General features: G+C 41.6%; 1 protein-coding gene across 2 annotated transcripts; it reads right to left on the minus strand.

Moving 5' to 3' along the window:
- Window positions 1-1,407: 1,407 nt before the first annotated feature.
- fezf1 (FEZ family zinc finger 1) lies at window positions 1,408-20,583 on the minus strand. 2 transcript variants are annotated; one of them, XR_011953450.1, is made up of 6 exons: window positions 19,412-20,583; window positions 18,685-18,819; window positions 17,764-17,896; window positions 16,913-17,404; window positions 16,202-16,277; window positions 1,408-2,528 (listed from the first exon to the last, which is right to left on the minus strand). XR_011953450.1 is itself a non-coding variant. In XM_072552406.1 (4 exons), exons 1-4 carry the CDS (start codon window positions 20,483-20,485, stop codon window positions 17,139-17,141), a joined length of 1,608 nt encoding a protein of 535 aa, XP_072408507.1. In that variant the 5' UTR covers window positions 20,486-20,583; the 3' UTR covers window positions 16,765-17,138. The 2 variants fall into 2 exon arrangements, 1 of the variants encoding a protein (XP_072408507.1); XM_072552406.1 differs by lacking the exons at window positions 1,408-2,528; window positions 16,202-16,277 and having other exon boundaries at window positions 16,765-17,404.
- Window positions 20,584-20,985: the final 402 nt, after the last annotated feature.

Raw genomic sequence — 20,985 nt, forward strand, 5'->3', positions numbered from 1 at the left:
ACAGTATTGAAATGTTCAGTGAAATTCACACTTCATACAAGATTTTAATAAGATAATTCATTACTGATGTCACAAAGCAGGTTTCTTTTTTCTAAAAGCTGTTCCTTTTCTCAAGGATACTATGTCCTTGGTTTTTTTCCAGGGGAGTAATAACCCACTCCCAGTGCCAATTAGACTGGTTTGGTACAGAGATTAAAGGATATTAAGAGGTCTTTTATATGTGAACAGTTGAGACTTCAAGCCAAAGTTGTCATGTTTTAGAAGTGACCTGTATATTGAAAGGGGAGTGGTCAGCTCTCTAGCTGAGCAGTTTAGTTCAGTCCAGAACTAGTTGGGAGTTCAATAGTGAGCTGTGTAGAAACAAACTCTCTCTCTCTCTCTCTCTCTCTCTCTCTCTCTCTCTCTCTGCCCTTCTAACTTCAACCTATAAGCATCTGTTCCATTTTTTAACTGTGTTTCAAGAGTGTTTGCTTATTGAGACTGTTGGGTATGTTTGGAACAGCATAATTAAGTCTAGTTTGGATAGACTGAGTTCTGTAGGGGTGCCTTATTCTGTTCTTTCTGTTTCATTATGTAATCTTGTGAATAAATTTTTATCTGTTTTAAAACTTGGTAGTCAACCTTGCAACCTCACTCCAGATAATTTTCACTGTACATTTAATGAAATAAATTGCAAAGTTATGGACTGGGCTGCCTGCTTAAGAATGCTTTGAGTGTCTGGCTGAGTCCATAACATTGAAAATTAATAAATAAGTTCAACTTTTACCTTCAGCTGATAAAATGGTTAAAAAGCACAGAGACATAATTAAAATCCCCTCTAAATTCATATGAACTGTCTTTTATATTCAATTATAAATTCCAAATTCAAATCTATAATGAAAACTGTCATCATAGCATGGCAAACTGCATTAACAATTTCTATATTAAACGTGAACAAAGGAATTTATAGTTGAAAAATAAGAAATGAAGAACATACAGCCAAAATACATTAATTTATAATAAATATAAGATCTATTTTAGTTTACCAATTTGTGCATTGTTTATCATTCCTTATACCATGATATGTAATTACTATTCAACATTAAATAGCTTCACAATTTTGATTCATAAGAGGTTGGATGAAGGCAAGAAGAAAATGATAGTGTAACAAAAGACAGAAGAAAAGACAATGTTTATAAACACAGCATGTTTGAAAATAATTTCCAATCAATGAAATATGTTTGAAATGTGATTACTGTTGTTGAAAAGATTTGGTCTGTGCACTATCAAATCATTTAGCAGTAAGTTGCAATTCAACCATGTAAGTACAGGATGATACGTCAAACAATTTAATGTTTTTACAGCAAAAAAGATTTATCAATTAATCAATAACTATACATTTTTGTTCAAATTCTATAAATTGTCTCTGGTTAAAAATGTAAGACACTTCAAAAAACAGTCGTCAAGTACAAAGTACATTGACCCATCCTGATAATACCATAACAGTTTGCATTTTACAGTCAATAGGAGAACACAAGGAGATCTTATGGCACAGTGTGGAACATCGCTGCCTCTGAGTTGGAGTGCCACTCCAACAGTGGATAACCACCAAAAGATTGTCCAAAATGTAACCAAACTTTTTTGTTGACTTGGAAATCCTTCCAATACACCAATGGCAAGTGGTAAAAGCAATTGAGTCTCCCTGTCAGCCATGTTTGCTAAGAAGAGATCTATGGTCTCTGGAGATAGACTGGTAACCAGGATTGGCTAACCATAAAACAGATGGAAGCTTTGTTCACTTCATGTGTCACTATTCATGACAATGAAAGAAAGAATCAATAGTGGCACCACTGATCTTAAAAATGTAATCCCATATAGCACTAGTAATCTTTACGGTGTTTTTTCCCTGTCCATTAGAAGTTTGAATCTGATACAAAGATACAGATATCTTTGTGTGCAGTAACGGTGCTGTCAATTAATCTGAAGTAACCACACGTAACAACCAGGAAGTTAAGAGCACTTGACACACTTCACTTTTAATTCAAACCTACAGATAATAAAATAAATGATTAGATTAAGATAGAAACTAAAACAGGATAATAAAGGTTTTAAAGTGGGTTGTTAAATATAAATTTATTGAAAATGATGTCATTCCACTAATTCATAATTCATTATATATAATCACCTTTCCAGTGTAACTGACTGGATATAACAATAGTTGTGAAGCTGATAAGTTGTTAAAATCCATTTACACTTCCTTTTAAGGTGAGGCTCATTCTTTTTTTTTACCATGAGACTAACAGCATCAGGATAGAAGCTATTACCAATTCAATTGATTTCCATTGATGGCAGCCTAGGGTGCCTCAACAGCTCACCCTCTGGAGAAGAGAGAATCACTGAGAACAACTAATGGATTTCCACGTTATTCAGTCTGCCAATGGACTCCAGCGATTTTCGCTGATGCTGACAGTTTTGCAATCATTATACAACAAAGTCCATGCCAATGTCTTACATAAATGTAAGAACTTTCTTCCTCCTGTGTCGAAAGGCTGGAACAGGAAAATAACAAGACAATTAAAGCCATCTATACAAAACAAGAAACTTTGTTCTTCACTGGAATAAGTTGAAAGATTACATTTAGGAAAAAAAAGAGTGAATGAAAATGATACACAAAAAAATCCGATTTATTATTATCACATATGGTTCAATAGTTTTCCTGAAAGTTCATTCACAAGCACTTGCGTTGGAGTTACTGTCCAGTTATGTGCTTATGTGATGCACTGAGAAGCAATATATCATAAGGTTTCCTTCTCTAATCTTTCCACCTTGTTCCTAAATTACACAACTTCATAACAACAGGAAGGATTTTGTGGTTAGAAAGAATAATTCATGTAGAGCCATAGAGATGTACAGCATAGAAACAGACCCTTTGGTCCAACCCGTCCACGCCGACCAGATATCCCAACCCAATCTAGTCCCACCTGCCAGCACCCGGCCCATATCCCTCCAAACCCTTCCTATTCATATACCCATCCAAATGCCTCTTAAATCTTGCAATTGTACCAGCCTCCACCACATCCTCTGACAGCTCATTCCATACACGTACCACCCTCTGCATGAAAAAGTGGCCCCTTAGGTCTCTTTTATATCTTTCCCCTCTCACCCTAAACCTATGCCCTCTAGTTCTGGACTCACCAACCCCAGGGAAAAGACTTTGTCTATTTATCCTATCTATGCCCCTCATAATTTTGTAAACCTCTATAAGGTCACCCCTCAGCCTCCGACGCTCCAGGGAAAACAGTCCCAGCCTGTTCAGCCTCTACTTATGGCTCAAATCCTCCAACCCTGGCAACATCCTTGTAAATCTTTTCTGAACCCTTTCAAGTTTCACAACATCTTTCTGATGGGAAGGAGACCTGTACAGCCGCAACATGACTTCCCAACTCCTATACTCAGTACTCTGACCAATAAAGGAAAGCATACCAAACGCCTTCTTCACTATCCTATCTAGCTGTCACTCCACTTTCAAGGAGCTATGAACCTGCACTCCAAGGGCACTTTGTTCAGCAACGCTCCCTAGGACCTTACCATTAAGTGTATAAGTCCTGCTAAGATTTGCTTTCCCAAAATGCAGCACCTCACATATATCTGAAAATTAAACTCCATCTGCCACTTCTCAGCCCATTGGCTCATCTGGTCCAGATCCTGTTGTAATCTGAGGTCACCCTCTTCACTGTCCACTACACCTCCAATTTTGGTGTCATCTGCAAACTTACTAACTGTACCTCTTATGCTCACATCCAAATCATTTATGTAAATAACAAAAAGTAGAGGGCCCAGCACTGATCCTTGTGGCTCTCCACTGGTCACAGGTCTCCAGTCTTAAAAGCAACCCTCCACCACCACCACCAAAGGTCTTCTACCTTTGAGCCAGTTCTGTATCCAAATGGCTAGTTCTCCCTGTATTCCATGAGATCTAACCTTGCTAATCAGTCTCCCTTGGGGAACCTTGTCGAGCGCCTTACTGAAGTCCATATAGATCACATCTACTGCTCTACCCTCATTAATCTGCTTTGTTACTTCTTCAAAAAACTCAATCAAGTTTGTGAGACATGATTTCCCACGCACAAAGCCTTGCTGACTATCCCGAATCAGTCCTTGCCTTTCCAAATACATGTACATCCTGTCCCTCAGGATTCCCTCCAACAACTTGCCCACCACCAAGGTCAGGCTCACCGGTCTATAGTTCCCTGGCTTGTCTTTACTGCCCTTCTTAAACAGTGGCACCACATTTTCCAACCTCCAGTCTTCCGGCACCTCACCTGTGACTATCGATCGTACAAATATCTCAGCAAGAGGCCCAGCAATAACTTCTCTAGCTTCCCACAGAGTTCTTTTCAGGACATTCAAAGTACATCATCGCTAAAAAATTATTTTTGTTCTTGCGATTGCTTTGCAAATCAATATGCAAGTCAGTTTGCACGCAATGCCCCACAATCGGTAAATGATTGAATGGTTGAGAGATGAGGAAGTCATCCAAAATACCAAAGGAACTCTTTGCTCTTGTTCAAAAACTTCCATGGACTTTGTTTTATCCCATTCACATGAACAGACAGTCAATACTTTGGTTTAACATTCTACTGGATAGGTGGCACCTCTGACCTTACATCAGTGCTGTACCAGAATGCCAGTCTCACTTATGTGTTTAGCTCCTTGAGTGCAATTCGAGCTTACAATTTCCTGATTCAGCCAAGAGTGCACCCACAAAGTCATGATAAGAAATTAAATAAACTGCTTACTTAATAAGCAAAAACATTAGTTTTCAAAACATAAAGTGGAAAGCATGTTTAAGTAAATGTCTGATGTGTGCAAAGTTATAGGATCCTGTCTTCAGTGAAATTATATGTATAGCACTACTATTGGTATTATATGTGTATTTTATTCTTAAGAGACTTTGCTTTTAAGGAGTCTATGTGCTGTGCATCTAGAACGTTACAACTCAGCTTACCAAGTAGGCTAGTGTGCCATGCATTCTGCCTCCAGCAGAGTGTTTTACTTGATTTGGTTATGTTTATGTTTCCTGTCACAACATAACAACTAGATGTGGGTAGAATGATGTTGAAAGTTCCAACTAACATTTATTAAAGCTTACTAATATATACAAGTATTGCATTCACGGGTATATCAGTGTTCAGGCTAATAATCAGCAATTCCATTACAAACAGTCACATGCTTCCATCAGTATGTCCTGCTTCAGGGAGCCCATGTTAAGATGGAATCTAAACCTTTATTCAATCAAGTCACATATTAAAATGTAGTGGTAATATCCTGAACATACCTGTCAGAGGTATACTAACACACTGTGCCTCTTAAATGTATATTATATACTAATGGTCAGACTTAATGGAACATCAGAACACAGAAATCAGTTGCTGTACTGTGATGTCTATTTTGTAACTTGTAATATGTTTGCTGTTTTAAATAACTAAGTCACAGAGTTAATCAATGAATGATTACTTTGATTAATTATTTGAGCAATGCCATTCACATGACATTAGGTTGCATTGTGTCATTTCAAACAGGACAGGTGAGTTTATTTTTATAAAAAATGAGATTTTATGATCTGACAATTATACATTTTAAGTACTAGGAGGAAAAACAGAGGAGTCAGACTAACTGAATAACTCTTTTAAAGAGCTGACAGAGGTAAGATGGATTGGATGAACATCTTTCAGATTCATTGAAGCATGTTGGGGATAACAGATCATAGAACATAGAACATAGAACATAGAACAATACAGCACAGAACAGGCCCTTCGGCCCACGATGTTGTGCCGAACTTCTATCCTAGATTAAGCACCCATCCATGTACCTATCCAAATGCCGCTTAAAGGTCGCCAATGAATCTGACTCTACCACTCCCTCGGGCAGCGCATTCCATGCCCCCACCACTCTCTGGGTAAAGAACCCACCCCTGACATCTCCCCTATACCTTCCACCCTTCACCTTAAATTTATGTCCCCTTGTAACACTCTGTTGTACCCGGGGAAAAAGTTTCTGACTGTCTACTCTATCTATTCCTCTGATCATCTTATAAACCTCGATCAAGTCACCCCTCATCCTTCGCCGTTCCAACGAGAAAAGGCCGAGAACTCTCAACCTATCCTCGTACGACCTACTCTCCATTCCAGGCAACATCCTGGTAAATCTTCTCTGCACCCTCTCCAAAGCTTCCACATCTTTCCTAAAGTGAGGTGACCAGAACTGCACACAGTACTCCAAATGTGGCCTAACCAAAGTCCTGTACAGCTGCAACATCACCTCATGACTCTTGAATTCAATCCCTCTGCTAATGAACGATAATACTCCATAGGCCTTCTTACAAACTCTATCCACCTGAGTGGCAACCTTCAAAGATCTATGTACATAGACCCCAAGATCCCTCTGTTCCTCCACCTGACCAAGAACCCTACCATTAACCCTGTATTCCGCATTCTGATTTGTTCTTCCAAAATGGACAACCTCACACTTGGCAGGGTTGAACTCCATCTGCCACTCCTCAGCCCAGCTCTGCATTCTATCTAAGTCCCTCTGCAGCCGACAACAGCCCTCCTCACTGTCCACAACTCCACCTATCTTTGTATCATCTGCAAATTTACTGACCCACCCTTCGACTCCCTCCTCTAAGTCATTAATAAAAATTACAAACAGCAGAGGACCCAGAACTGATCCCTGCGGAACTCCACTTGTAACTGGACTCGATGCTGAATATTTACCATCTACCACCACTCTCTGACTTCTACCGGTTAGCCAGTTTTCTATCCAATTGGCCAAATTTCCCTCTATCCCATGCCTCCTGACTTTCCGCATAACCCTACCATGGGGAACCTTATCATAAATAAGATGTTTTCTCAAATGAATGCCTGATGAAATTGCTGTTCTGTGATGTATTTTTTCTTATAAAACTTTTGTGGGAAAGTTCATTCATTCCTTAGCTGATCATTTTCAGCTGCAATCTTGGACCATGGGAATCGGATAGGATACCAAGTTTTCTTAGTGAATTCTCAGTTGGATAACAAGTTATACATAAAACCATCAGTTTGTTATCCACAATGGTTATACCATTATAAATAGAGCTTCCATACCTAGGTCCCAAAAATCTCATTGTTGCTCTGTCAAAATAGACATCACAGCACAGCAACTGATTTCTGTGTTCTGATGTTCCAAATAAAAATTGCAATATGGTATTTTATTATTAATTCTAACTTATTAGAGATTTGTTCTGTTTGATTGATTAAGAGTGTAAAAGATTTTTAAAATGGTTGTCATGACACCAGACAATATTAAAGCTTAAAGTATGTTGATCTACTGTGAACTTGCTGAATAATTTAATCTTTGACGTTAGTTAACAAGGCATGATAGATTGGAACATCAGTCACTAACTGAGAGCATCAAGTATTAAACTGATAATAGAGTTAACAATTACTTGCTGAATGATATTGATTGGAAGCAAACCTGGGTTCCTGGTGCTGTGGGACAGCAGTGCTAACCACTGAGCCACCGTGCCAACCAAACCACTGAACCACTGTTCTTTTGCTCATTGACTTTGGTAACTTTTATTACAAGTAGTCTTTATCAAATATTTTACTGAGTAAATATATTTTTTTAAACACAGAACCCAATCTGCAAATTCATTTTTGATAGAAAAGTGTATCTATTATTCTTAAAAATAAGACAAGTTGCATCTGAAATATATCTAATTTCAATATTCAGAACATGGTTAATGGCTATTATTACAGGTCATCTAACCAAAGACATTATTTGAGTAACCATTTTTGGTAACACCACTTTTTGACAATTTGTTGCTCAATGTAATATTTAATTTTCTTTTGACCCTCGAATGGGATGTAAAAATTGCAGTTAAAAATGTATTCCCTACCATGTCACTTCTGAATGAGATTCTGCTTCCAAACTTACCTGTTCCAGATACATGAAAACTTATATTTGAAACAGTAACATATCTGACACTGCTTAGGTTTTCAATCTTTTCTTCTGATGGTTTAGCATTTAATTCAACCACTATGTTTATATCATGAGCAACATTACAACTAAAAGTATCCTAAGGTGCTGGTAAAATAGTGCCATGAAATATTGTTGAAAGCATTGCCTTGTAGAATTTATGTTTAAAACCAAAATTAACATTAGATGAAAATCTCTGAGAGATGATGATCATAAAACAATTATAATCTAGTAAACACAAATGCACAGTATTTTCCTGCTCTAACATAACATTTAGTATGATGGTTTTTTTCAATATATTTAACAAAGCTTTTCATAGGAGACCTGTCAAGCACAATTTGAGACTGAGTCACTTCCAAAGACATTGGGATAGATGATCAAAAGCTTTGTCACAGAACTAGATTATAAGGGCAATCTTAAAGAAGAAGATGGAGATAGTAAGATGAGAGGTTTAGGGAGAGAATTGAGAACCAGCCAGCCCAAAAGGCAAAACTGCCAATGGTGGAGCAATGAACATCGGAGATCTGCAAGATTATTTTCCAAAATTGTTCTGCAGAGAACTATATAAATTATATATACAATCTTCAAACGTATTCCAGACAGTCAAACTCCAATCAACCAATCAAATATCCCAGATATAATTCAAAGGGGCTTTAGCCAAAAGATAAACAATGAATGCGTTGGACTAAGAACAAGAGACAAATTAACAAGCCTTTTAAAAAATTACAATCATGTCACATTTCAAACAATGAACAAAGAAGGAGCACATATAGAAGAGCTGAAAACATTGTATTATTGTCAAGAAAAGCTAAATAACTTGAATTATTTTAAAAGGGTATTAAAAGTGCACTGAATGTCATTCAATTATCATTCTACTTTAAAAGAGAATACAACAAACTACTTAATGCACTATTTAGGATGAAAGAAACACTGCAATGTAGTCCAGATCAACCTGAGACTGAAGTCGCTCACATAGCCCGTTGGGGCACACAGGTCAGTTGGAGGATACAGACAAGCTGTGATGGCTAATATTCCTGAACAAGACTCAGGAGAAGCTGGCTAGAGGATAATTGATGCTTGAAGGGGCAAATATCATATAGCTATGAGTAAAAGAAGAAGAAAATGTGACTAACAAATCACTCTTTCAATGACATGGGACAGGCAAAATGAACTGAGTGACTTTCTATATTACACTTATTTTTATATAATGAGTGAACTATGCATTTGTAATGATAATGATCCTTTGATATTTGACTAGTGTGTTATTCGAAATGATACATAAGTCTGCCTTCTAAACTACAATGGAACTTATCACTCAAAACCCATTGCTAATGAACTACAGTGACTAGTTATTATAAATATTCACAGCATTTAAAGAATGGTGTGTTGAGAATTACTCTTGCAGCTTTATGGTGAAGACATGGTCTTAATCGACTGGGTGCTTCATATTTTAAGCCCTTACATTGTGGGCATTTAAGAGCCATATTTAAGTTTTCAAATGCTTTCTTCCCTGCTACATAATGTGCTGGGATTAGATAACTGCAAATCTTGAGTTCAATCTGTTCTCCATGACAACTATGCTATCAAGCAATATAGTAGAACCAAGCAAAATCAAGTAATCTTTTTTTTAATCATATACAGACATCTTCTGTCACATAATATGACTCCAAATTAATAACAAAACTGACAGACTGTATTAAAGATTTCATTTAATCCTCATCTAAGCTGTAAACTAACAATGAAATGAAATGAAAATGCACATGTTGGGAGGATGAATTAGTCTGGTCACCATATGAGGCACAATTGTAAACAGGTTATATTTTAGTCAATAACAATATGTCTACAAGAAATAGCCACAGCTCTCCTCTTCAACAACTAATGGCCACAGCTCCCCCCACTCGGCAAATGATGATCATAATTCTTCCCACTATAAATAATGACCATGACTTCCTCCCTCCCCCCACCGTTGCAAATAATTACAACTCAGCCCTGTATAAATAATGATCTTCTTCAACAAACAATGATCACATCTCTCTCCCACAGCTTGAAAGAAATAGCCATAATTCTGCACCAGTAATGACAACAGTTCCCATAAACAAGAAATGATCATTGTTCTCCCTCCTCTGAAAGTAATTCTCGTAACTCCCTCTTTTCCTCAGAAGTAATGACATATGTCTCCCTATGTCTGTGAGTAATGACCACATCTCCTGCGACCATACACAAAAAGAATTGCTCTCTTCTGTTCTTAATAATGTCTAAGCTCTTTCTCATACTACCCCTCAACACTCCTGCACAAAATATAATCACAACAGCCCTTGTAATAGTAACCAGTAATGACCAGAGATCACTTCCTCCAAATGGTCAGAACTACGTCCTCAGACATTCCATTCAAGTAATGATCATGGTTCTCCTTCCCTCTCTCTATGTCTTCACATTTCTGTTTCTTTATGTAACAACAAGTATAGCAAATGTTGAGGGAAATCATTAGGTGCAACAATATGATTTCCAAATACTACAACTGGCATACCACCATTCTACCAAACACAAGTGGATCACCGCAAGTACCAGCATTCCAAAACTCTCAGTTGGTCCTGGCAATTAATCAATAGTAGCTATGGGAAAATTCCATCATTGGTTATGGATTATTCTATTTAAAGAAATGTTTCATAATGAACTGAAAAATGTCATATTACCCTAAAAGGTGCCGAGAAATAAAAGCAAAATACTGCAGATGTTAAACCTTTGGAACAAAGACTGAAAGTGCTAGAAAATCTCTCCAGGTCTGGCAGCGCCTGTGGAAAAATGATTAATGTTTTGAATCCAATGACTTCTTTAGGATGGGTAGGGTTCATTTCCCACCACTGCCAGTGTTGCCTAATTAATTAAGCCCTGCAGGAAGTGTTAGTAGCTAATGCAGTTACAATCAACTACCCCAGAATTTCAACAATGGAATCCCTTGATATTGATGCAGAATCATTAAGTTTAGTTGCACATAGCAGATGTTTTCTGGTATTCATGTTAGCTGGTGACTATTTATCATTACTACATTTTCACAAATAGAACACAGACAGATATATCCAGAGTTAATGTCATTGATGAATAGATTCAACAGCCATGCACACAAAACACATACATTATATAAGCAACTATGCCCAACCAATAAAAACTAATTCAATCTTTTTAACATGTTGGAGTTGTCTTTTTTTTGCATATGCAGAAAAATGCATCAGCAGAGGAGCAACACTCCCATATCTAAGTCGGGAAGATCTGAATTCATGCCCGATTCAGAGGCTTGAGCAAATAAACTTAGCTGACTCTTCAATGTCACATTGAATGAGTGTAACTGCTGCCCTTTGAATGTGATGTTCAACCAAAAAAAAACGCTTGATGCATAATGAAATGGATATCAAAACTTAAATGTTGTTGGGTACAAGCCACAGCTCAATGCAATCATGTGTGCCTTTGAGTCAGTAGGTTGTGGGGATAAGGCTCACTCCAGGACTTAAGTACAAAACTTGAGGCTTATGTCCTGTGTTATACTTTTAGAAGTGTACTTTTGAATTAGATTTTAAAGCATGGCCCCTATAAAGTGGTATTAAAAGTGGGACTATTTGAAAAAGAGCAGGGGACACATCCCTAGTTCTGATGAAAGATCATAGATCTAAAATGCTCATCCTGTATCTCTGTTCCAGAGAGGCTTCATGATCTGCTGAATATTTCTAGTATTTTTTTGTTTTTATTTCCAATTTTCAGAACTTGCATTATTTTGCTTTTGCATAAAATAAACAGACAGCCTGGTCAATATCACGGCTGCTTGCTGTGCTCAAGAAGGCAGACCCATGTAACAATACTTTTAAAATGTCTGCAAAGCACTTTGGGATCTCAGAAAGGCAAAAAAAACAAGTCTTGTTTCCTGATTCAAAGAGAAGCGGAAATTTTCCCCCAGTATCTAGATTAATCTCCCTCAACCAATCGCTAATTTGGCTGATCAGGCCAATAATCTCATTGTTGTCTGCACTTTTGTATGTAACAGTATTGTCTAATGTACAAATGTCATTGTTGATGTCTCTTTATATTTTTATATGTGAAACTGGGATTTGAGGTTTGTCCTCATGTCCCTGTAAAATGTTTGAATGGTAGGGTTTGGGGCCTGGCTTTGCTGCTCCTCTCCCTTGTAAAATTGCTGTCTCTTGTATGCAGCTGTAAATGTAACTGTTTGTTGTAAACTGTTTTTGTAATTTGTTTAATAAAATAATAAGAACAGGAAAAGAAAAAAAATCTCATTGTTCTTTGAGAGAGCTTGCTGGCATCAATTAGCTCCCACAGTACAACGGTGCGTCCACTTTAACAAAAAATATTTAATTATCTGTAATGTAATTGGAAACATCGGGAGCTGATGAAAACTGCCGGTTAAATGTAAGTTTGTGTCCAATAGTTTTGTACAACATTACAGAATAACTTAGTTACTCCTGAGATTGTAAATGTATCGGAGTATAAGTGAAGCTAGCTACAGAGATGGACGTGCTGAGTCGTTCTAATGAAGCTGGAGGTTCTAATGTCAAAGTTGAGTCAGAGATGGTGAACCTGATGGCTTTTCTGTCAATTGTTTATTTTTGTAATTTTCTAGCATAGAATTCGCTATAAGGAAGAAAAAACTAAAATGCCTTTGTCATATCTTCTAACATCTTGGTGGTCATATGATAAAATTACAATAGATTGTTGACAAACCTCCACTATTCAACTCCATTAGTCAAAAAAGGCTGAGTCCAAAGTCACTTGTTCTTTTCATTTGTTCGGCTTATCACCTGTCATAAAAACAGGAGAAGGCTATTCGGCCCTTCGAACCCGATCTGCCATTCAATACAATCATGGCTAATCATCTAACTCACTATCTGGACCCCGATACCGTTTATTCCCCCAAACTTTATAATCCGTTTGGCCCTAAGAACAATATCCAGCTCCTTCTCGAAAACACAATCTCCTCTTGCATTACTTGTACGTTTGTTTTGTGTCTATAAATCTGAAGATTTCTGCATGTCCGTTTTTTCTGTCGAAAACTAAGTGGTTTATTGAGAAATCATCATTTGCATAACTATTCACACCGGTGCAAGGCTGTGAGGACGGAAGCGGCAAGAGTTTGCGACTTCTGACAATTTCCACGAGAGGGCGCCAACCGGATAGTCCCCCTCAGCGCTTCTCGCGGCGCGCAGAGGTTCACCTGGAATTATTTCTACAATAGATAATAAATATTATTTACATTTTACCCACAAAATACCATTCGGAAACTCGTTCACTGAAACTGCAAACGTTCCTCTCAAAAGCAAGCCAGTTATTATTCACCTTACGTATTACTGAAACGAATCCGACCTTTTGTGACTCATTATTTAAGGTGTTAACTTAGGTCTGGTCAAGTGTTGTCGGTTCGTGGGAGGATGGGGTTCAGGGTCATTGTACCCATTCCAAAAGGCTACAGTGGAAACACGAGCGGGGGAAGGGAGTGAACTGCTTTGTTCATTTTGGGACAGCGACTGTCAATCATCCCCCACATTTCTGGGACTGTCTTTTCGGGACAGGATTACCCCCCCCCCACCCCAACCCCAACCCCATGCAAGCTCTTCCCCAATTATCCCAGGGTCTCCAGTGAGCGCAAGCAGTGAGACGCCTCTGGAAAGCAGTCAATGCGAGATCTCCAGTCAGGCCCTGCCTCCAACAATTCCAAAGTGGGTCAATATTCGTTTGAGACAACGAGGCGCAGTTCACAGTCTGAGGAGGAAACGGGCCCACGTTTTAAAATGTGGATCGATTAGAACTCCTGAAAATAAACCCGGAGGAAGTTTGCGATCAACTGTGAATTTGGTCTCATTTCACTCACTAGCTGGAAGGCTGAATCACAGTTCAGCGCCTTAAATTCCACCGGTATTAAGTGAGTTCAGCAGGTATTCATCTAGAAAACAGCTCAGTGGTATTTTTACGTACATATAATGTTGCTTGAAATATATTCCTGGCTTACTTAGCTGTTGAGGTAGCCTGTGGTGAGATAAAGTCACCTTTCTAAACAAAAGCAACTTTGAATTGCCCTACAACACGCGTATTGTCTGCTTGATTTCACGTTCACCAATAACCAACCCGAAAGGGGTCGGAATCAAACGCAGCATTCCCCCAAACCCCCACGATCTCTCGTCACCAGGTCCAGGTCTGCTCGGGACGGTAGAAGGAGGCGGGTGAGGAATCCCACACTTCCATATTTCGGTTTTACACCCCTGCATCTTCTCGCCACGGGATAGTGGGAGGAATAAAGACCCGTAGAGATATCTAGAATTATCGAACTGCCACAGTGAAGCGATCAAAGAAGAAACTATCACGAATTAAAGCGTGCAAGCCGGTGATTTTATTTTCTACTTTACCTTGCACTTTGTGTGCATTTCAATGAGCCGTTGAAAAATTACCTCTCCTGCGCGCACCGCACAGCACATCTTCCTCTCCCACCCCTTTTCTCTTCGTAGTAAATTCGAAGCAGGTAAGATCTTATGTAAGATGCCATTACCACAGGAGCCTTGACTCTCTTTCAGCGGCGGTCCCCATTCAGGCTGAGTCACCGCGGTGAGTCCTGAGCTTGTTGGACAAGTCGGGCCGCCGAGTTAATGAGCGTCTGTGCCTCGGGATGAAGGGAACTGAGTGAGCAGCACGAATTTCATTGGAGTTGGAAATGATCAGCCGCTGTTCTAATGACACCCCGACAGTTCCCAGCTCGGCGATAATTAGACACCAAATACCATTTTCACTCCCCGACTACAGAATGAGAGCTAAGACCCGTCTCTTAATAGGAAAATAACTCGTCCCTGCCGATATACAGCGAGAGCGTTTCCCATTCACATGAAATGGAAATGCAGCAATCCAGAATACTAACCAGATGTGCAGCGACTCCAAGCCAAGCCCTCGCTTTGCTGTATCAGATGTTGGCTACTTTATTCGTTTACTAATTGTTTTTCTTTAAACTTTATTTTAAAAGAAACTCAAGCGCTTTCAATTAATATCTTTGCAACTGGAGCTGTCTATGAAGGAATGAGCTTATGTCTGTTTTTAACAACCATTACTGAGCTGCCCTTCAATTAAATATCTTTAAATACATCTGGCTCAATCGCCAAACCGAGCTTTCAATTATCAACTTTTTTTTGTTTAAAAGCTGCAGTCAAACTTTTCCTAACGATTGTGTTAAATCGAATGTAGAAAGCCTGTGAAATCTTGACAATTGTCTTATTTTTTAAAAATGCACCAGCTCGACTTACCATTGAGGTATCAGCATTGCTTGTTAAAAAAAAACTTTCCCATTCGGCCCATCGTGACTATGGCGGCTCTTTGACGGATAGTCCCACCCCCGCTCCTACACCCTGGAGCCCAGCAATCCCTTCCCAATATGTCAGAAAACATGCTCCCATTCTGTCTCAGCGGAGACTGAACAGTAAATTTTCGCATCCCAATTATGGACAGAATGAACCAGTCTGTATTAGCATGGTGCTAGCTACTGTAACGACTGAGGGGTAAATCCGACGGAGATTGTACCACCCCCTTTGCTATATCTTTGCTATTTGTATTATCGCTAGGAAGCAAATAATCTTTTTGTTTATTGCCCTGATATTACAGCAGACTGTCGTTTTACAGAAATCTTGTCCCCGTTTTTGGGTCTCGTGAATAATTGGTAAAAATGAAGGAGTTGCCTTTTTGATTGCTTTAAGAAATGCGATCCTACATCTTCATTTAGATCTCTATCTCTCTCTCCCGCCAAAAAGGATAAAAATGTTTCCGACTTGCGGTCCTGCTTATCACACTAATTTAAGTTGACACCGTTTCCTCACCAATTCGGAACTGTTCAACGAGGAGAGATTTTTTTTTCCGAGAGGCCTCGATAATTGTGCATCATTAAACATTCAAATCAGCAGCGTGTAGCCCACACTTTATTCATTACTCCCCTTAATTAATGTCATAACAGTTTGCATGTTATTAGGGGGAGAGACAGCAGGCTGCAATTATCTTTTATGTAGACGAAAGCGTTTTTTTTAAATAAATCGACAATAGCCAGACTGAGTTCTGGAAAGCGTATGAGAAAATACAGAATAATATTTCAGTGATGGTGCATCGTTGTAATTTCGATCAAATACCATCGCTTTGGAAGATTATTATTTTCTAAATAGTATCACTCACTTACCCCCTCGTATCGCCGTTTCTTTCCCTCCTTCGACTGTTTAACCTATGCAGTGCTTCCGTTTTCTTCCATTACTCTACTAGAAGCACAGAGCAAATGGTTTAAATTGACATTTTTTGATAGCAAATTGCAGGAAATTGATAATTGCTATCGATAAAATACACCCATATTAATACCGTATGCAGTAACATAGTAATCGATACACGAGGGAAAATGAAACTCAGCGTACAGAGCATATTGCCGACCAGAACTGGGAGGTTCCAACCTATTGGTTATATAGGCTCATACATGTGGAAACGGTTTACGGAATGGTTCCATTTAAATTATATTCTCAAAGCACCCAAAATAACCCCGGAGAATTGTGAGAATTTATTTAATCGTCAGAACATACATCAGTCACGTCATAACAAATTCTCTTCCTGGTGTGGATGAACAATCCTTTAAACACTCAGAAATGAAGGGAGGGTTTTTTTTTCTTAACATCATAGAGAGAGGGGGTTTCAAGATAATAATCATCACCGCCACCCCCACTCCCCCACCCCCACCCCCCCAAAAAAAGCCCCGTCACCCCCACTTCCAGCGTATTTACTGAACATGAATAATCTATTACTAGGCGAGAATGGGAAGACTCAAACGAACGAAATCCATGCACCAATAAAATCGAAAGAAGCTCCAAATAAATACGTTATATATCTTTTAAACATCTCTGCAAACCTGAGATGAAGCGAAATAGTTCCCCAAACTGTTTTAGATAAAAGACTCTCAAGTCCCAACAATCTCCGTGTCTGAATCCGTATTCATATCTGTGGATCATAAAAATCTGCATGCAAATTGTACCCAATGGTTACACATTATATGTAGTTTATATATATATATATATATATATATATATGCATGTATGTATATATGTTGGCTGTGTGTCTGCCGCCTTCCGGACTGGTTATTTCCGTGTCTGCTCCTCTCCCGACATGTCCGCTGCGGAGGGACGGGGTCCCGGGCAGTTATCATGTAATTTCCTGACGTGCTTTTTAAGGTCAAAGTTCCGGCAGAAGCCTTTGCCGCAGGCAGAGCAGGTGAAGGGTTTCTTGTCGTTGTGAGTGTGCATGTGGAAGGTGAGGTTGTAGATTTGGTGGAAAGCTTTGTTGCAGATACTGCATTTAAACTGCTTCTCTCCGCTGTGCGTCAGTTTGTGGTTCTTGTAGTTACCTGGAACAGAAAGGGAAGCGGTGCGTTTCAAAGTTGGGCAACACACGCAAAATGTGACCGACTCTATGGCTCACTCGGGACTGTGTGACTTACACATATAAAGGGTTCACTGAAATGTTACAAAGCTTTATCCAAACCATAAATATTTCAAACTATAATATGACTTGAAAAAGTTGAATATTCGTTCTGTAAAAGTTATTCTATCAGTAAAAGTTGTAAAAGTTACTTTGAATCGCTAGTTTTTTTTAAAAAAGCTACATTAACTAGAAGTGAACTTATTACCATGGGTTTTGTCTACTGTAGTTAACGCTTTCTAAAAAAAAATAATGGCGGCAGATTTAGTGATAATTACACCCTACCTTTTTGGTGAAAACCTTTCCCACAGAACTCGCAGACAAAGGGTTTGTAGCCCGCGTGGATTCGGGTGTGAGTGTTGAGTGTGGAGCTCCTGTTAAACGCTTTTCCACATTGGTTGCATTTGTGCGGTTTCTCCTGGCAATGGGATGCAACAGTGAACAAGAAAATGAAAACTCGGTCAATTTTACTGCCAAGCGAAAACGCTGGGCCGGTTTCAAAGCAGAGAGAAAGCCACTGGGGCTCCCAATTGCACAAACAACTCACTTTCCCGAGCACTCGGGCAGTATCATTCTCCGCCCAGCCTTAAAACAGCAGCAATAATCTCACCCGAACTGCCTGTGTCTTTGCACAACACGGGAGAAAGCTATTGCTGCTGACTCTGTGGAACTGCATTCAGTTTACACTAATATATATGTTACAATGCCCAGAAATAATGCCTCCAGTGTCATCTCAAAATGCGAACTGTAAAAGGACCCATTCCTTGCTCCGGGGGAGATTGAAAGGGGGTGGGGGTGGGGGAGGGGGGAAGGGGGGCAAGCGATCAGAGGCGGATGGGTGATCTAGACACCGAGAAGACAGCCTGAGTTGACATGTCACTAAGTGCGTGACAAACAGAGCCTGCTCTCTCACTCTGTTTCCACGTTCTCTCCATCTACTCTCTCACCTACCCGCCCCCCCCCCCCCCCACCCCCACCTCCCCCGCTTTGGGTCCACCGTTTCCATTCCACAACCCTGTTTCTTTCCAACACTGTGACTCCTCGTGTGCTGCCCTCTGTCCACCCCCCCTCCCCCACCCCCTTTCCAATCGTACCCCGGGGATTTCCTCTCCCAACCTGCGCTCTCCCCCCTCCACACGCCGCCGGTGCCGCTGCTTCGAGTGAAGGCTGTGCCCTCGCTTTGGTACTGGCGGCGGGCAGACTTACCTGGGTGTGAATGATCTTGTGTCGGCACAGCGTGCTGGCCTGACGGAATCCCTTGCCGCACACTTTGCAAACGAATGGACGAGCTCCAGTGTGCACCGGCATGTGACGGGTTAAATTATAATGTGCATTAAAGACCTAAAATCAGAAGAGAGGGAGGCCACGGGAGAGAAAGGGGAAGGGGTAGGAAAGGTGGTGGGGGAAGGGGGGGGGGGGGGGAAGGTGGTGGAGAAAAGAATGGGAAGGAGAAGAGGACGGGAAGTGGGGGAATGAGGAAGGGGTAGTGTGGATAGGGGAAGGGGTAGTGAGGAAAGAGGAAGGGGTAGTGAGGATAGGGGAAGGGGGTAGTGAGGAAAGAGGAAGGGGTAGTGAGGATAGGGGAAGGGGGTAGTGAGGAAAGAGGAAGGGGTAGTGTGGAAAGAGGAAGGGGTAGTGTGGAAAGGAGAGGGGGTAGGGACGGGAAAGGGGAGGGGAAAGGTGGTTGGGGAAGGGGGAAGAGGATAGTGGGGGAAGGGGGAGAAAGGGGATGGGGCAAGGGGGTGGTGTGGAAAAGAGGAAGGGAAAGGGGAAGAGGAGGGGAAAGGGGTAGGGTAAAAGGGGAAGGGGTGGGAGAAGAGGGTAGGGGAGAAGGGGAGGGGGAAGGGGAAGGGGGACGCGTTAGTTTCTCTCAAGTACTGACTCTGTGGAAATCCCCCAACCCATGAGGGTGAGAGGAAAGAGAGAAACTTGCCTTGCCGCAGACTTCACAGGTGAACACTTTGGGCTTGCTGTTCTGCGAGGAGTTGCTGAGTTTGGAGGAATGCTTCAGGTGGAGTTTCTCCGAGAGGAACTGGGCGCTCTCCTTGACATAATGCTGCAGCTGAGCGGGTGAGAGCTCCTTGAACGCCGCGGCGGGGTACCTCTCCGCTCCAACCGGCGGCGGAGGCAGAGGCGGCGGCTGCAACACCAGCTTGTTCCGGTCACCGAGCACCGCTTTCTGGGGCAGCCCCAGCGGGGAGCCCAGCAGGTAAGAGGCCATCGGGTGCATGTTGAAGATGGTGGCCGGCGAGGGGCACGGGCTCTCGCCGCAGTTCAGGTAGCACAGGGCCCCCATGGCTTGGAAGGAAGACTGGTGCACCACCCGGGGCCGGATGACCCTGTACTGCTCCAGCGGAGGCGAGAGCCTGCCGCCGGCCGCTCGGCCGCACTCGTAGGGACTCTCCGGGTGGCTCTTGCGGGGGTCCGAGGCGCCGGGGCCAACTTTGGAGCGAGGGTCGTAAGCCAAGGGCACTAGGGGGATCATGCAGGGCACCGAGGAGTTCAGGTGGAACACATGCTTGGGCTCGCCCTTGCACAGTGAGCCCTGCAGTGCGGTTGGCGAAGGAAGCCGCTTTGGTTCCGGAGTCCGGGCCATAATTCGCTCGATCGAGAAAGCCAAGGGTTTGGAAGTGCTGAGCATCCCGTCTCCAGCTTGTACACTCTCCCTTTCTGTGGAAGTGGCTCCCAGGATCTTATCTGCACGGTAGCGCTGAGGATAAGAGTTGTCCATATCTGTTTGGTATGGTCTTGCTCTTTTTGTGGGGTGTGTGTGTGTGTCTTTAGGTAGACGCCCCTTTTGGTCCTTTCTTGGACGGAAGCAGGGAGACTCCAAGTCTCTGGCAGCGCGGGTGACACGCACAAACCATTCCCACCGAGCACCGCAAACACGCTGAGCCCAGAGCCGGCTGCACCGCTTCCTCCCGCAGAGGAGCTGAGAAAGTCGATAACTCGCCGCCTGCACTTGGCAATGAAAGTTTTTATTTGTGTTTTGGCGGTGGGCTGGCATTCAGCTGGGCTCCGTCACTGGAGAACCGGCTCCTCGCCCGCCCGCCAGGGGAACAGGCGCCTCCTTTCACACATATATACACACTCCCTCTCTCTCTCTCTCTCTCTCTCTCTCGCCGTCTCTTACTCTCGCCTGACAGGAGGGAGAAAGAGAGAGAAAGGGGGACGGGGGGTAGTGGGGGGGAAGGCTGGTGATGTGACTGACACCACTCCCAGTCCGAGGGGGTGTGGTGTGGAGGATGGGGCAGGGGGTTAAACTAGTCCCGGCAGCAACCCCCCACCCCCGCTGTGCTCTCATCTCCCACCCCACACTCCAATAAGAACCATCCAAAGTCCCCACCCACCCCCATCCCATTCCTCCCTCCCTGTCAGTTCTGTCAGAGATCCAAAGGTTTAAACCTCGGTCACTCCTGGATTATTGTCAGTCAATAACTCCATTTTTGACTTTGGCTGCTTGCGTTCGTTCTGCCAACACGCCGAAAGTGGGCGGGGGGGGGGGGG

Source organism: Chiloscyllium punctatum, chromosome 32, assembly GCF_047496795.1.
Source record: "Chiloscyllium punctatum isolate Juve2018m chromosome 32, sChiPun1.3, whole genome shotgun sequence".
In the NCBI taxonomy this organism is placed as follows: domain Eukaryota; kingdom Metazoa; phylum Chordata; class Chondrichthyes; order Orectolobiformes; family Hemiscylliidae; genus Chiloscyllium; species Chiloscyllium punctatum.

Coding starts and splice junctions, on each gene's coding strand:
- fezf1 (XM_072552406.1), bottom strand. CDS start 20,485: ATGCCAGCCCACCGCCAAAACACAAATAAAAACTTTCATTGCCAAGTG. Junction 18,820..19,411: donor CCTGTGAAGTCTGCGGCAAG/GCAAGTTTCTCT, acceptor TTCTGATTTTAG/GTCTTTAATGCACATTATAA. Junction 17,405..17,763: donor GAAAGGTTTTCACCAAAAAG/GTAGGGTGTAAT, acceptor TTTCTGTTCCAG/GTAACTACAAGAACCACAAA.